At 42.9% G+C, this 18,387-nt stretch overlaps 1 protein-coding gene across 1 annotated transcript in view; it reads right to left on the reverse strand.

The window, feature by feature from the left end:
• Window positions 1-8,305: 8,305 nt before the first annotated feature.
• The window catches only part of Rpn2 (Regulatory particle non-ATPase 2), an 81,118-nt gene continuing 71,036 nt past the window's right edge, over window positions 8,306-18,387 (reverse strand). The window contains exons 23-25 of the mRNA XM_055077479.2: window positions 12,505-13,081; window positions 10,993-11,068; window positions 8,306-8,445 (exon numbers count right to left, since the gene is read on the reverse strand). Of these exons, the coding sequence (XP_054933454.1) occupies window positions 8,363-8,445; window positions 10,993-11,068; window positions 12,505-13,081 (736 nt within the window). The 3' untranslated portion in view covers window positions 8,306-8,362. The remainder of the gene's footprint in view (window positions 8,446-10,992; window positions 11,069-12,504; window positions 13,082-18,387) is intronic.

The raw sequence follows: 18,387 nt of genomic DNA on the forward strand, positions 1-18,387 counted from the left end.
ACAAAACGAAATGCATTTTTAAACATTTGCACTGACATCGATTTACTTTTGTGGCGATAGGTATTGTGGCAAAAAAAAAAAAAAAAGACCCATCCGTGCACTCTATCTACTAAGACAACAGCTATTGCAGCTTGTTTCCAACTAACACCAAACATGACGTGTTATTTCGGCTGAGGCGCGGCAGATAAGGCATTAGCTCGGTCACTATGATTTTCAGCAAAGCTGTATATGTCTAGCCGATTCGACTGTCCACCAGTCTGTCGACTGTACGCCGAATACTCCTCCGGTGCAACCGCATGCAACCGCACACACACACACACAAAAAGAAGCGAAAGAAAGACGCGAGATTGGCTTTGAAAGGCGCGAGAGTGACGTTGTTGCTCTCCGTTGCAGTCGAGCGGGCATGCAGCAGTTTCTCTCCGGCTCCGAAATGGGTAGGCCGCACGTCATACGTACTCCTGAGGAGCATGCAGCTTTCGATCAGCAACACCGCGAGCAGAACCGCGAACGAGCTCATCTATGTCGTCCCGATGCTGCAGCTCAGGCACAAGAACAGGCTCGTGCAGTTGAGCGCAAGCAGCAACTGCGTACTGAGGATCTGGCAGCCTACCAAGCCGTTGTTTAATGAACCGTCGGGATTAACCCAGTGACACCGGGTTTAGAATCCTCCAAACTGATGACTTGGAAACTGGTACCTGGGCGGCCACGTCCCGCATGCTAGCATGACGATTTGAGGCCATAAATGCTAGAACATCCGTGCGTAAGCTAGGACTCAAAGATAGAATCCTACGCAGCTGTTTCTTGAAGCTGCCAGTTTGTCTCAGGTTTTCATCATTTCTGATGACACCGTAGCTGACGTGTTCGGTCTACCGCCACACTTCCGTGACTGATATAAGGCAAGGATCATTTTTACCTTCTGCTCGTTAAAGACATGGTGACTGGGACAAAACAAAACACATTTTTAAACATTTGCACTGACGATGTCAATTTGCTTTTGTGGTGATAGGTATTGTGGAAAAAAAAAAAGAAGACCCATCTGTGCACTCTATCTACACTAAGTCAACACACTATCGCAGCTTGTTTCCAAGTAACGCCAAACGTGAAGTGTTACTTCAGCCGAGGCATGGCAGGTAAGGCACTAGGTCGATCCTAAAGTTTTACAGCGAAGCTGCACATAGCTAGCCGATTCGTCTGTCCGTAAGTTTGTCGCCTGTATGCCGAAAACTCCTCCGGCGCAACCAAATGCAAATGCACAAAATAAAGCAAAAGAGAGGCGCGCAATTGGCTGCGCCAGTAGTGTCATCGTTGCTCTCCGTTGCAGCGGAGCGGGCATGCAGCAGTTTCTCTCCGGCTACGAAATAGTAGGCCACGTGTCACACGGACTCCTGAAGAGTAGGTAGCTTAAGACCAGCAGACGAGCAGAACCAGGAACCAGGTCGTCGACGTCATCCCGCCGCTGTAGCCCGGGCACAAGAACAGGCTCTTGCAGCCGTGCGCAAGCAGTAACTGCGTACCGCGGATCCAGCAGCCTATCAAGCCATCGTTTAATGAACCGTCAGGATTAACCTAGTGATAAACACCGGGGCCACCCATTTCAACTTCGCTGGTTAACCATCCGTACGGAGTGCTTGGGTGGTGATTTTTTTTATTTCCTTCATTTCGTTCTGGCTAGCTCAGAAGGAGCCTGTTTGAGGGCACTGCTTTATGTTGCGGGTGGGAGCACAGTCACGTGGTGTTCGCCATATTTCCCAATGTTTGGTTGTGTCAGAAAAAAATTGTACGCAATTAGTACATCGCTGAAAATACCGCAGTTAGATGTCCCTTGGCTGTGCCTACAAATGCCTCATTGACACTTTGATAATTATGATAGTATGTCTCGAGTTAGATAATTAATTACAATTACCTAACTAAATCTCAGTAAAGTAAAATTTACTTGCAGCTACTCCACTGTACTGGAAACAATATGCACTAAATTTACTTTGAGCAACGCATTGTTTTTTTGTTTTTTTAATCTTGGCGCATGATAGTTGGGACACCCTATATATATTTATGGCCTCTGCATGCAAGTGACGTTTCCATACCTAATAAATGTTGTAAATTATTAGAAGTGTTCTTTTAATGCGTCGTTAGCTTTGCTTACTGGAAAGAGAAGCAATACTGGTACACATCATCCATGTGCATTTCACATGCCGTTGATAAGTCTCTGCCAAAGAAGTCACTGAAGTCTGCAAGCTTTTTTCAGGGTCAAAAAAGCACGCAAGGCATTTTGAAGCAAGGCAAACATACAGCAACATATTCGTTCTCTATGCATAAGCTATCCATACCTTTAGAAATAATTAAATGGCTACCTCCTTCGCCTTAAAAATATAACAAACTTTGTCCTGTGTACATATTTAAATATATTGTATATGTGCATGGTGTTTACAGTGGAAATTTAAAGCTATGTGGAAGTGAGAAAATACCGACGAGGCAGCCGCCACTGGTACTTCTAATGTGCTTGTTCTCCTATTGTCAGGATTTGCAAAAATAAGCGAAGTATGTATTGAAATCCATGCACGTCCGCACCAACAATGATGCGGTAAGCTATTAGCAACAATAAAATTTTAAGTGAAGAGGTCAAGGCAAGTCAAAAGAAATCTCAAATGGTGTGGGTGACAAAACTGTGGCAGCGACAAGTTAGGTGGCGGGGTAGGCTTCGGTATCGCTAGGGGTGGGCTCTTTGTTCGGAGGCCCCTTGTAGTCGGCGCCTACGTTAAACAGACCATGTTTCAACCTTAGTTTGTCCTATTTTATTAATGCAACAAAGATTGCTTTTAACGGACCACACTACAACGCTTTATCAGCTGCAGCGGACGAAATTAGTGGCAATTTTTTTTCAAGATCGGCGTATTAAACAGACTTTAGCAGTATCGACACAGGCTGACAACTGACTTGCGAGGTCTGTCGACAACTGCGGCTCTATGTCATGTGCGCAAGGCACGTGGGAGGGGGGGGGGGTCAGGTAGAGAGAGAGAGCGGGTTATACTCCAGCGGCTGCTCCTTATGCCACAGCCACCGTATCTTGAAAGCAATCTGTGCTGTGGACAAAGTGCATGCCTGCACGGGCCTCATATTTAAAACCATGTGCAATGTGGACGAAGTGCGCCCAGTGCCGGTAGCTCCACATGCGCTGTGTTTTCTACGTTTAGTTTGCGTTGAAGCAAGACAGCATGAAGGTCAATTCGCTCGCAGCTGCTGCTGCGCTTAATTTATTGCAGTCACTGCTTCACCTTTGGCGCGAAAGTGCGACTTTTTTGTTTGTTGTTTCTTTGGACGTTCGTCACTCACGCTTTGCAATGAAGTTGTTATATATTGGGACCAAAGATTCGGAAGTGAGGCATTTAGAATATTAGGGACTTTGGATAAAACTGATGTTTTTTGTCAGGTTATTAGGGTTCATTGTAACGACAGCAGTCTGCATTTTTGAAAAATGTGTTTAGCCTACACGCACCTGCCAGCCTGTGAATTCTAAAATTTGTAAAATTCCACAAACATGACGCCGCAGAGAAAAAGGGGGAGGGAGTTACACATTTCCTCATTTTTTTAAGGAAGCTTTACCTTTGGTGCCAACTTTGATGTTGCCCATTTAAATACATGTAGAACGCAGAAATGCATTTACGAGACCTCTGGACCAATATAAAATTTATCGTATTTAAGAGAAAAAGTTAAGCTGTAGTGACTATAGCAAGCAGAATTTTGATTATTGTCCTGTATTTTTTTAACAAAAATTGCCAAAAATTGGCAAGGTAAAAAAAAAAAAAGACAAATTTAAGCAGAGTTTACAAATCTCGAACTCTGCACCAAAAAAAAAAAAAAAAGATAATAAATAAAGATCAGTTCTGCAAACTGTCTCTGTTAGAGCATCTAAAGTGGGCAAGTTTGATATATCAATGCATGTCTTACGTGAAATTCTTACAATGTTCATGAGTGTTTTGTAGAAGTTCTACTCACAATTTGGTGGCGTATTGAAGGACATGCATAATACGTCAATTTTGTTTGCTTTAGAATATTAGGTGCAGTTTACAGAAGTAGTAGGAGTAGTAGTAAACGACTTTATTGGGGTCCTGAGGAGCTAGGCGGGGACCTGCTAGGTAGGTCCCTACCCAGCCATTAGGTAGTCCCATGTCGAAACAGAGAGGCCATGCCTCTCTGCTCGTTCATGGGCCCTCTGGACAGCCAGGAGCTGGACATCTTGTTTCGGGTCTGTGATGGCCTTCGTCGTCGTCTTCTCGGTTAAAATCCTGTAACACAGGGCGCTGCCAGAGCATGTGACTTAATGAGCTAAATTCAGTGCCACAATCTGGGCAGAGTGGATCAATGTCCGGGTGGAGCATGTTCAGAAAGCCCCTAGAGGGGTAGGACCCCGTCTGGAGCATGCGGAGCGTGCTAGCTTATGGCCTGTTGAGCTTATGATGGGGGAAAGGAAAACTCTGCCTATTCCCTCTGTAATGAGAGGTGATTTCATGAAAACTAGAGGATCACTGTGCACAAGCTTTCCCGAACTCACCCGAGACCCCATACCGTCGCGGCATTGGGGTTCAGGTGACCCAGTAATATGCTTGGTCCCATGTGAGCTGGGAACCAGCCTATGTGGTGAACAATGTCAGAGGGATGTTTTGCCGTTCAGAATCCTGGCTGCTGCTTTGGCTATCAATACCGATGCAAACGCTCCAACGGCTGCTCGGGAGCCTGTGTACACCGTAGTGTGTTTCGAGTCCAGTAATGTGAGAGCTATAGCAGCCTGTTCCGCCACATCGACCGAGGAGGTCTTCAGTGAGGCTGCCGAGAGGAGCTCTCCCCCGTCATTGACTATGGCTATGGAGAACTTGTTGGCACTGGCGTGTCGCGCCGCGTCAACAAAGGTCTCCGTTCCGGATATGTTCTTCAAGAAAGTTCTAGCCCTCGCTAATCTTCGACCTTTATTGTGTTGGGGGTGGACATTTCTTGGAAAAGGGTCTACAATAAAGGAGTTTCTTGTTTGAATATCAAGTTGCGCGATGTCTCCCTGATTGAAGCCAGGACGGAAGCCTGCTGCATCCAGCAGTCTTCTGCCTGCTTTGGAGTTTGATATAGTTTTTCATTGCCACGTTTCGTTTCCTGAAGTTTTACGATTTTTAAACATTTTTATAAATATATTGGCACCTTAAATAAAATTTGTTTCCAACAGTCACTAGGTTTTATTTTTTTGCTTTTAAATGCAACAAGCCTCATCAGATGTGTTAAGGTAGTTGCCAAGAAAAACTATTTCTTCACTCCCATGTGGTTAGATAGGAGTGCCCGAACTAAAGCTTTGTCTTAAAGCTTGCCCTGAGCACATGCCTTTTCAGGCATACGTATATCTGTTACTAGAGGTGATCTACCTTTAGATGCAGTACACAAGCAGCAATGAACTTGGGAAAGCAAATGTTGACAAGAAGCAGACTACTTTTAGATCATGGCGACTTATTCAGTGACTTTAGAGTAGTCAAGTTCACTTGCCTCAGGGACTTCTTGATGCAAGTATCACTTTTGCATCCCTTCCCACCATCAGGAGACTTCCAAAAATAAGTTCAGGGACTGACAAGCGAAGCTTGTTAATGAAGGTAACGTACTTTTTGTAAGACGACAAAATATTCATAAAATTGCAAAACAAGATTAAAATTGAAAACCTTATGCAAAATTCGGGAGAGCTGCAAGTTATGCTACAACCGTGACTTTTTTTATGTGAAGGCACTGCTCATTTTAACAATTTACTTTGAAATGTTTAAGCTTTTTAAGCTTTTTAATAGCTAAAATATATTTTCAAATGAACTAAAAAGACACCTCATGGGCAACTGCACACATTTCACTCAAGATTTCTTCCAGCATGAGCCAAACTGAGAGAGACTTCTATGAAGAGGGAGCAATGTTCACAAAAAATTGTATTTCAATTTATATTGAAAAAATAAAGTGCTTTGACACATGTGTAGATGGATTTTGCATCCCTGGCGTTTTACCACTACACATATTTGACAGCACACTTTGAGAGCTATGTCAGCAGTGAGCGGGTCAAGTGATCACACAACATCTAGATGAGTATGAAAATCTCGAGGTAGGATGAATCAAGGAAGATCTACGTCAATGTCACCAGAACCAATCTCAGTTTCACAGCTTACCTTAAAAACGGGCCAAGTGGCAGTCATGTGGTGTAGCAGCCCCATCAAATGCATATGTCATTACAGTCTACATAAGTACGGCAGAAGCGCTAAAAACAAAAGATAACATCTCCAGTGCTTCACTCCATCGCTAGTACCAACCACTTCTCATTCCCTTCTGGTGCAGGATGAATAGTCCAGAGAGGAAGTATCCTTGGAGTATCCTTTATTTTTATGTCCACTAAGGACCAATGGCCTCTCCCAACGATCTCCAATTACTCCTTCCTTGAACTAGCCGATACCAAGTTGTGCCTGCAAATTTCCTAATTTCATCACACCACCTAATTCTCTGCCACCCTCGAGTGCACTTCCCTTCCTTGGCACCCATTCTGCAACTTCAACAGACCACTGGTTACTTGCCATAGGCATTACATGGCCTGCCCAGCTCCATTTCTTCCTCTTAATGTCAACTAGAATATTGGTTACCCGCCGTTTGCTCCCCGACAAACGGCACTGTTTTCCTGTCACTTAAACTTGCACCTAACATCCTCCGTTCATTGCACATTGCGTGGTTCTTAACTTTTTCTCAAGCTTCTTGGTTAACGTCCAAGCTTCTGTCCCATACGTCCATACCAGTAGAATACAATGACTGTACACTTCTCAAAGATCCCGGTCATGATTTGGTAATACCTGCTGTTATACACTTCAACCCATTTTTATTCTTCTGTAAATTTCCTTCTCATGATCAGGGTGCCCTGTCAGTAATTGACCTAAATATACTCTCCCACAGATTCTAAGGGATGACTTGCAGATCATGAATTCTTTTTCTCTTGATAGGCTATTTAACATTTCCTTGGTCTTCTGCAAATTAATCTTCAACCCTACTCTTACAATTTCTTGGCTAAGGTCCTCAATCATTTGAGGACTCGGTATGACAATTCGCTCAATAAGTTTTTTAGTGGACCCCAAAAGAAAGGTTGCATGATTCGGGAAAACGTAACATCTGGTAGCGCCTGCAACAGAACTAGTTATGAGAGAAAATTTTGCTGATTCCACGCACCATGGGAATCAATGTCACGTGAAGCTGGTTATCAACCATTGTTCTGGAGTCTGCAAAGTGTGACCAGACTTATGAACATGCTTGTTTAAAGTGGGCAATTGTGTATGTGACAGTAGCATGTATGTGATGACAGCAGCAAGGCGACAATGGTAACAACCATATTATCACATTGATGGCATGATGACTGATTTGCTGTACTTGGTTGGTTGGAATTAAACACTACCTCCACTCACCAGCGATAGGCCAGCCCCGTCCAGACAGAGTGGAAAGGATCCCACACACATACAACACTAAAGAACACTCCCTCCACCATACATGAGACTAATACATACAGGAACTGCCACATTGTTTGTGCCTCCAAGCTAACATGCTCCGCAGCCTCGCACTCCTGCACACCACCTATCCTGCCCACACCAATGCCCCTTCTGTGAAGGACTCTCAAACCACATTCCACATGGGAATTCCCCAAACCAGTTGCCCAACCTTCTGCGCAAAAGGGTAAAAAATGCATAAACAGAAAATCAATGGTTGTGATAAGGCGCAATGCTACTTAACAGGCATTATCACTACTATCCACTATTTTCTTGTCCTGTTGTCTGCACTGTTTGCTATGCTATTAACAAGCTAACTAGCACCAATCTTGTACATTCATACGTCAATACCAGCTTTCCGTTCCAGATAGAGACAGTCTAGTCCCAGCTTCAGAACATTTCTTTTTACCCTTACAACAAGCACATTTTTGGTACTACCATGTTAATGCAGCAATAATAAATTAATACAGAAATGACTCAAAGAAGTAAAAACAATATCTGGAGTCAGCATTGTTAGAGCCACGGACAGCCTAACTCACTGGCAACTTAAATTTAAGGCATGTTCAGCCAACTTTATTGCCAGTACAGAGCACTTAACGAAAGTGGGCAAATGTGAAACGTTGAACACACATACTTCATGTGAAGCCAAGAAAAGTAGAACGCTTGTTAACCAATGGTGGTCGAAAACAAGGGTGCATGACGGGGCTGCACCAGGGAAGGAAAGGCCTATCAGTGAGGGGTGTTGCTCGCACATTGGAAATGCACTTCTGAGACACATGAGAAACTAAGTCCAAATTTGTATTCACACAGCAGCAATAAACCACAGATAAACATAGCAATCAGTCATGGTCAAACGGGTACTCGAATGGTTCTGGGGCCTCAGGCTCGTCACCCTCGTCACTCTCTGCAGTGGGGCCTCCAGCTGGAAGAGGAGAAGTGCCAACATGAGGGGTAATAAATTCTCAGCAGCAATAAATTAATTTTTTGTCTCTGACATGTCTTGGCTAAGAGCTGTGGCAAGGTAATGCAACTTGTTCACCAAAACCAAAACTGTCATTGCACATCTTCAAATTTATATTTGTTTGTTCTGAACACTAAAATTTGAACCAATGTGAATGCCAAATAGCAAAACATTCGCACAAGCCTAGAAAACAACAAGCAACAAGGAAAGAGCAGGGCAAAATTAATCTGCTATTATCAATTCTTTTCTTTTGTTTATTGAGAACAGCTAGAGCAACCACTATATTAAAAAAAGCCTTTTTTCCTTTTTTTTTGTGCTAGAAAATAATTTTCCACTAAGGGAATGCAACAACTAATGCAACTTTCTTCCTTGGCAACACAAAGAGGCGTGTGCACAGGAGAGTGGTAGTCAAAGCGATTACGGTTGAACTCACTTGTAGCAATATTCAAGTGGCCAAGAAAATTCCATTGCTATAACTAAAAATTGTTATACCAGGATTGAATGAAAAAGACAGAAGGAACAAGTACCTAAACATTTTTAATAGACAGAAATAAATACAGCTGAACCCACTTATAGTATTAACGGTTTAACAATACTCCGATGTAACAATGAGCATGTCACCATGTTCAATGGGTAACATATACTGCTTATTTCAATGTACTCACCACCAGCACCTCTTTCAGTCTACCCTCCGCTCCTCTGAGGTCGGTGCTGCTGGCGCCTTCAATTCGAGTTCCAGAGGGGTGGAAGGGAGACAAAAGAGAGGCGTGCGGTGCTGCATGCATGTAACACAGGCAGGTGCAGCGGCTCGCATTTTCTTTTGTCTTTTGACGCAAACACCCAGTGGCCAGATTTAATTGTTATAACCAATAACGTGGCATGGGAACATTGTAGTAAGTAGTTTATTTTATCATACAACACACACAAGTTCACGGTGCTGTGGCTGCTCATTCTTATATCTGATATACTATTGTTAAAACCGATATTGTTATAAGTGGGTTCAACTGTACTGTTATTACGCGTGGTGATGTACTACAGATTACATGTGCATATATTGTATTGAACATTCTTTACATGACTGAAAGCACATAAAATTTATGAAACATGTCACAACTTGTCTTTCAGTATGTGCAAGAGCCATGCATGTACAGCAGTTGACTGATACTTTTTTGGGCTCATTTGCTCATTCGACTCTATAGGACTATATAGGGTGTAATGGCTATAGAAAATTCGGATTATGTGCAATGACTTATTGGATTTTTCACACAAAATTTATGTACACCGTGCTGCAAATATTGCTGTTGTAAAAGGCAAAACTATAGCTGCATTTCTTCTGATAGAGAGGTCTGTCGACTCTCCGAGAATCAGCTAATTAAGCGTAACAGGAAAGCAATTTTCATTGAGTCAACACCAAATGCAGTAACTTTCAATTGTGTGTTGTACAAAAAATTTTCCGAAATCTTATTTTGTAGCAGCATTTGAGCTTTGTAAGCCAAAATTTTTATAAGAGTGACCGTTCTGGCTGTCATGCTATCACACTCTAGGGAGATCAAGTCAGCTATAATGTGCAATTAATTACATGCTACAGAGAATGGTCAAGCAGAAAAACATCGCAGATTGTCACAAGTCCCTCAGTCGATTTGTAGGGCAAGTAATGTGCAGTCAGGTAAGCTTGCGAATTTTGACCTCTGCTGTATCCTCGCATGACAATCAATCAATTGAATGTTACCGAATGCAAAAAAAATATGTGACAAATGAAAAATTAATGCAAGTTTTGTTCATTCCATATTCCATTAACTTTCTTAAAGTTAGTTTCTTTGAAAAGCTAAATTTTTCAAATGCTTTCAGAGCCACCCATAGGTTAAAGAAGTTTGTTTGGTTTCTGTAACCAAATAAAAGCACACTTTCTGTGCCAAATAACATGTCAACCGTTTGCAGTCATGTGTTGTGCAAAAAATATTGGCTCCTGTCAGATGTTCGGAAGCACCCAACATATGTGTGCTTACTGCGGCAACGTTCAGAAACTTACTCCACTATTGATAATTTCACTCCACAGCTTCTGCATACGAGGACAGCACAGTTTAGTGGCACACACGTCCTATTAGAATGTGCATTATCAACCATTGCATCATTTTCTTTGCGTACACTTTACGGAAAGAACTCGCATGAGTTTAGTGAATATGAAGATGATTTAGTGCTGAGGAGGAATAGATTCCGCCTTGAGGCGACAAGCACACATTCTTAGTTCAGAGCAGTGAAGAAGAAAGTGACAATGAGGATCCCCGAGAAAACGATTCCTGCGATAATTATTCATTACGTGATGCTGACTGAAGAATGTACGCGTATGAGAGCCTCAGGCATAATAAAATTTTCTTGACATTACTCACTATGTATTTGTTCATATAAGAGCTTTCTGCACGGCATCTAAAACACTAAAAATAGTTCCTGACCAGAACCACCATACAATGGGAAAATGCTTGTGACTGCAAACATTTAAAGAGGCCTTACCTGAGACAGGCTCTACCAATTCTTCCTCTTCACTTGACTTTGTGTCTGTCACCATGATAATGCCACCAATAGTGATCTGCAGCAGAAACCGAAAACTATGTGAGGAAATCAGAATGGCACAGTGCTTATCTACTTGATGGCACAATCCACAAAGTTGCACTTTCAGTCCCAGTAGTCAAATTTCATCATAACAAAGATGGTTACGTTGAATCACTGGATATAACAAAATAAATGTAATTTTATGCATTCAAAAGTTAATTTTAAGAAAGCAAACGTTTTGTATAAATAAACATAATGAATCCTTTTTAGTTCAGAAATAAGGTTAACTGGTCATTTTTCACCAATTTGCACCACATCTGGTTGTATGTGACAGTCCTAGTAATTGGTCAAATAAGTAGTTAAAAAATTTTGTGAGCAGTAGGCCACCTGCCAACCCAAGACAGGCCGCAAAACAACAAACAGCCCTATCCAATGCATTTTGTGTCATATTTCTACATGAAGTACCTCAGTGCGAAAATCAGCGCTGAAAGTAGATCAAAACTGACATTTTGGTGTGTTTGTCATGTTTCTTCTTTCTTTCTTCAAAAAATTTGAACTATGTATTGAAGCATGGGAACTTTTTTTGTAAAGTAAACCTCTAAGGCAGTCAGGTGAAATTCATTACAATGAATAAATCAATAGTCATTTTTCTAGTAGAAGATAATCAATTTTGCAAATTTTCATCAATATTTGCAGCTCTTAAACCACTTTTCCAATCGAAGTTGCCAATAAACACCACTACGTATTGAAGACAAACCTATTTGTTTTACCACATGAGGTTGTGCAGCATTACACACTAAAATACCTTTTATATTATTTTTCTTGTTTGTTTGCTTCTAAAGTTCACTCAAGTATTAATAAGTTCGTTCAATGTTAACGTACATTCTTAATAAGTTCGTTCAATGTTCAAGTTTGTTCAAGTTAAAGTTTGCTCAAGTATGTTCCACACACTTCAGCAAGCTATAGAAGCATGTCATGTGACAAGAAATTTTGTTTTTTCATAAAACATATACTGGGAAATCACTGAGCAAAGTAGCACATAATGATGACATTTTACAAGAAAATCACAAATGGTCGAGCAACATGTCTGGCACACTGGCATGAAATGATCCACATTGGACTCTTCTCCAGCATAGGGGCAGGTGTCGGAGCAATGCATTCTGGCATGCAGCAGTTTTTAAAAGAAGGGAACTGATGCACCTTAGCAGCTAGAGAAGGCGACTTGATGTGTCAAGCCTTGAAGAGAACATGCTTATTTTTTTATGCAAGAGGTCACGTGCATATGCCTTTACGGAAACAGTGTCATTTCCATTGAGAACTTGGCCCCGCAAGATATACATGGCGCTCAGGTGGCCCATAAACGGCCATTAAATTACAGTTAGCTTCTTTGGAACTTTTGTTACCATGTTACATGTACCTTGTTAGATCCGCCGTAAAGAGTCCAGTAACAAGTAACGAAAAGTGGCAACTCACATCCTTGATTGGCCGATAGCGTGAGCCTTCAGGCATGGTAAGCACCTTCAGTTGTGGTTTCACTACTCTTGCTGGATTGGAGAGGAGCTCAAAGTTTGGCTCTGGTTTGGCCTTGGCTTCAGGCTTTGCTTCCGCCTTTGCTTCAGATTTCGCTTCAGACTTGGCTTCAGACTTGGCTTCCGCCTTGGCTTCAGTGCCAGCAGGGGCCTCAGTGCCTTCCTTTTTAGCCTCTTCCGTGCCAGCAGCCGGTGCCTCCTCCTTCTTTGCTGCTGCTGTGTTCGTGGCAGGTTCTTCATCCACTTCCATGGTCTCAGGTGTTGCCACAGGCGTGGGCGATTCTTTGCCAGAGCTGTGTGCCTCACGGCGGCGTGCCTTGGCTGTGATGGAGAGCACCGCCGTGGTAACCTTCTCGCGCTCCCGCTCCTTCTTCTCCTCCAGTGGTGGTGGGTAGGCAAAGGTTGAGGGTTTGGCCCCCGACCGAATCTGCAGCCGCGGCATGTGCAGCTCCCCTGTCAGGGCAACCAGACAGGTGGGGCTCAAGGCCAGCGACAGGAAGTGTGCCAGAGGGAACCAGTACCTGAACAAAAAAGATGCTCGGCTGCACTTCTGGGCTGGGCATATGTGCCAAGGCAGTTTCAGGAAGAGGAACTAGTATTCTTACAATAGACAAGGGCAACAGTGAATGCTGCTGCAACTGGTTTTCTTGGTAGTATTGCATCAAATATTACCCCCATTAATACTTATTTTAAAGGTTTCTTCCTTTTTTATGTATCAATTGCTACTGTACTTCAACACAGCTGAAAAGCATAAGCAAAACAAAAGCGCTGACAGTTTGCACATGTGTAGGAGCCTACAGCCAGGTTGTTTTAAACAGAATATCATGTACCAGGCGTGCGAATGCTAGAACATTTTTTGAAGCCCCTTTTGGAGGAGCATATACTATATCTAAAGCAGGTAAACTGGGGAAGGAGTTTGCATTTGCAGCAGGACATTCCAAATCTGGAACAGTGTAATAAAATCAAAGATACCAATTTTACATTGCAAATTTTACAGTACATGCATTACTTTTTTTAGGACTAACTCCTTCAGTGTGCTCCATGTTTTGGAACAGCCCGCCCGCAGCAAGTCGTAAATGTAGCACCTTGCAGCTACTGACGCAGCAGTTCCGCCATTGTGAATACTTAAAGAATGAGTTTTCCTGAAGTTCTGTAGAAGACACGATTTGATCTGATAATTATGGTCTTTTGTTTTTGGCTAAAGCTTGATAATTCTAAAATTTTTGCACCTCAAACATTTTTATGAAAACCAGGTGAAACCAGATTCCCCCCCCCCCCCCCCCCCCCAGTTCTAACCTTTCATAACGGGTAAAAATACATGGAGATGTTCAAAATATGCGTGTTATCTCTGTGCCACCATTCTGGGATGGAATGAACAATGGAATCTCATAGTAAAGCTGTGTGCTTATTTGTTGCAAGATCGAACTACAGGTGGCAGCACTGCTGCTGCGGATAGGTAGCCAACAATACGCATTGAAGTGTACACAGCAGCGTTCTGTAAACGATTTGGCCCAGTTTTCCGATAATAAAAAGTGCTGACTGCAGTTAATTGATCTTATATGGTTGCCCTCGAATGGCTCATTCTTTCACGAAATGCACATAGCATTTATATTTACTTGAAAGAAGCGCAAACAATCATTCAACGGGAGCTGGCACTCAGCCACACAATCTCTGTTTCAGCACTTTCTTGGTACTTTTTGCGTATTTTTTTGCTTACATTTTACCTACGCTGTTAATATTGTTGCGCAAGTTAATTATACATCTCTCTCTGTGAGTATGCCTATATTCCAGTACAACGCGAGTAGCAACTTAATGGCCAATTGTACACATACATCTCCATTTTTTTATTAGCTGCGAAATTCAAACATTTAATGAGTTCAATTAAGCAAGCTAGGCCACTGTGAGTGATAATACATTAATAGGATCATCAGGTTGCTTCACACGAGATCACCTTTATCGCCCTTGCACGGTTACGTACACAACAGTAATGCAACAAAGTTGTAATTATTTGAGGAGCTAAATCACTAGGTTGTTTTATAGACCTTCTTCACTGCGATCTCATGAGTGCTGTCATGTTTGATCAAGTGGTGATGCATCCATTGCTTGCCGTGTTTATTTTATAATGGACGTCATGATGCACCAGAGCGGCTCGGCAAGGCTCTGTTTCGGCAGATGTCGTAGACAGTGACTAGGTGGACAAAAAGAAGCTCTCTTCACAGCTTCAGACGGTACGTAAGCGCTTTGAAGCAAGGAGCTTACTATGCCAGGAAGCGGCACTGCTCTCTTTGTCACTGTGTAGTGAGTGATAATCAGTCTTTCAGCTGTCCTGGGGTTCTTTGGAAGTTAGCGATACAGTGCTGGCACATGAGACATTTTTTATCCTTGAGGAAAGCCATGGATCGTGAAGGGCCAGCAACACAGGCAGTTCTTGTGTAGCAGCAGTTTGAGAACTTGGCCACACAGTTTCATTCAATTCCTTAATATGCCAGTCACTCTTTTGCAGCCATCTACCACTTCTTCCCTCTACCATTCCACATTTTGCAACAGGAATGGAACACAGTGCATAAGCAAGCAACCAGTTGCATTTCTGACAGCTCATCACACAGTAGCAGGGCCGCAGTGGTAATTATTTCGCAATTGCGTGCTTTTGCTTGAGGAAACGTGCAGTGCATAAAGTCCCGTTGTTTTGGAAAATAACGACACTCTTAGATATTTGCCACCACACCCTTACCTGTGGCGCTGTGCCTTTTCCTTCTCGCTGTCACCGCGCGCTGGTTGGCTGCGGCGCATGAAATTGCCCTATCAGCTGACCCTTGCGTCAAGACGACGTCATGGAACTTGCTTTAGCTATTTTTACCTTTTTCAGGCAGCCATTCACCTGCCCTGTGTTGATTGTGCTGCCATGGCATACGTGCATTTTGCAAGTGAGCTTCATTTGCTGGAAGAATGCTTGGCTGCTGCGCTTTTCAATGCAGCAGCAGGCAGAAAAAAGGACTAACATTGTTAACAATCGCCAAAAGAAAACAGGACATTGTGCAGTGAAAACAATGGCTGCACAACATCGGAATACTTCGCACCTTCGAAAAACACCGTTCTTTGCAAGGCAAGTATTATACTCCTCTTAATACTTGCAGGCAAAGTTGCATGAAGATTTTTATAATATCTGCAGGTCAGACTGTGTTAAATTCATCCCAGTGAAGCAGTGCACTGCACATTTAGCGCGTCTAAAACATGTCGCTAACTTATTTTTTATAACTGTTTGCGCATCACAACACAGTGCATTTTCTTTTCGTGTTCGCAACATTTTAAGCTATACTATATCCTTTACAATGTTGTGCCTGTGGCTCAGCATTCGCTTAAATAATTATGCATCTTGTAAGCCAATCTTAGAACAGGTTAGTCATAAATAAAAGTTATACTTCGTGTGTGTGCCTAAAAATGTTTCCAGTCAGTAGTTTGTGTTTTTGCTTGCATTTTTGTGCAAAAAATGAAGATCTCCACAAAAGTTTATTGGTCGGCTCTTTTATAACAGTGCAGTGAGCTTTCATGTATGGTGTTAGTTCACTAGGCACACTACAATGCACACATTTTTAGCACAAGTTAAATTTCGTGTTCATTACAATTGTACTGGCATGCACTTGGAGGCTGCTTTTATCTCAATATTATGTTAAGTAAAATTTCAGGTCACAATAACTACTTCGAGGCTAATGTCCAAGATAATTTTTTTTAATGAATAGCACACCAGTCGCAAATGCTTAATCATGCCTGCAAATATCTGAACCATCTTTTTCATTATTTAATACTCGCATTCCTAGAAGCTCAAGTTTCATAGAGATAAGTATCAGAAATTCTGGAAGACCAGCAGCGAATGGCTTGAATAAAAAAAATTACACATAAGAAATGGTTTCCTCTCAAATGAAATAATGTTAAGTTCTTACGCAGGAACTTGAGAATGACGCCCGATTTTTCGTACGAATGCTGTAGATGGCCACCTTTCTGTCTGTGACGTTCCGAACGAAAAACAAAAACAAAATCACTTAATAGCTCATTAAATATATGTTGGCATCCGCCATGCACTAGGCAGTAAGCAATACAAAAGAAAATTGCTTAATTGGTGTGTTTTATTCACGACTTGACACAAAATATGAGCTACGCACATTGCATTTGGCCCCATATTTCTGGCAAAATGTACATGTTGCATGCTGTTGGTTTATTGTGAAGCGATGTAAGCAAAGTTCAAGCACGTGCATTGCTTCCTTTATTCACTCTTCACAAAAGCCCAGAATATGTCTCGCGTAGTGGCACTAGCCCAAGTGCTTTCAGTGCACTTGATAGAGGCAGATTTACTGTAGGAAACCATCACATATATTCCTGCTTATCTTTCTCAAGCTTCTTTAAAGCCACGTATATGAAAGGATAGCATTACTTGTCTGCACTGCTTAAATTTTCTGCATACCGCACTCCATTCCACCATGGATGGCCAAAGTGGCATTGACATGGAGAGCAAGCCTCTGAAATATAGCTCGATAGCCACATTTTAAAGCACTTCCGCTAGTTTATCTCGGAGCCTTTCTTGCAATTATTTTTCATAACAACCCGTCGGAAGTTGTGGCAAACACCTGCTCCCATTTCCTCCAGCGTACTCACGTCGTCCCATTCGCACGTGGCGGACGCGTCGAGCCGGTGTAGACATGGGAGAAAGGCACTACGCGCCCTCCCATTCTCCGTCGTTCTTGTGACGCGCGTACCCCTTTCCCCCCCCCCTGACTCGCGGGAAAAGGAGAGGTATCCGGTAGGCGAGGAGCAACTCCCCTCGCAAAAGGTAAAAAGGCATAAAAGTGCGCCACCACGGGAGACCCTCTCTCTCTGACACCCGACTCCTAAGCTGCCAGACTGGATCACCTGCCGCAACCCGTGAGTGACCTCGTTTGCCTGACTACCCCAGGCAACGAGGCAAACCTATTTATTACTTATTACAGAAAGGACTTCCCTCTGCCAGTGTTCTTTATTGCTGGTAGCAATAAACGTTGTTACAGTAGACACTGCTGGTTGCCTTATTCGTTCGAACCCGACGTAGCCGCGATTGAAGCGCTACGGGTTGGGGAGTATTACGGAGCGACTCTGAGGCTAGATCCGGAGCTTGTCTTCAGCCTTAGCCACACACAGAATGGAACCCCCACAAAGTTTACCATGGTCGTAGTACCAGTGTCATTAGGCGATGAATTTCCCTTTATAATGCTTCAAATGGCTGAAACAAGCATGCACATCGATTCTTCTGCGGCACCAGGCGGCTGCTGGCAGGAAAACCTTGATGTGTGCAGCGCGCCAACCCGTGGGAGAGTGAAATTTGAGGAGAATTGAGGAGGAAAGCGTGCATGCGAAGGTGAGTGTCACTACTTTCTAGAGTAGAGGGGCTTTAGCAGTGTGCCGCCACAATTGCCATCTCGTTCCTCTCAAGCAAACTACTCTGCAAAAAGAGCCTATTGCAATTAATAGTGGCAATCCACCTTTTTCATTTGCCTGTGCTATACTTTCCTTTCGAAACGTTTTCAGCATGCTGCTGAAAACATTTTGAAAGGGTGCCGGGGCTTTCGCCAGTTGATTTGTGTACCTGTGCCCACATTGAGTGCATGTTGGTTGTGCATATTGTGGATTGCAAATAGCTTCTTCAATGGCGTCTTCGGGGCAGCATGTCATTCCTGGAAGCCATGTAGCATTCACCAACTACTGGGTGAGCAGGCCTGAGTGCACTGCTGTGCAAACAGGGCAGCTGATAAAGGCCTCCAGAGTAATCTCTGCAGTGCCAAAGCAGTTCTCAGTAGCAAGT

The sequence above is a fragment of the Dermacentor andersoni genome, chromosome 2, assembly GCF_023375885.2.
Source record: "Dermacentor andersoni chromosome 2, qqDerAnde1_hic_scaffold, whole genome shotgun sequence".
Taxonomy (NCBI): domain Eukaryota; kingdom Metazoa; phylum Arthropoda; class Arachnida; order Ixodida; family Ixodidae; genus Dermacentor; species Dermacentor andersoni.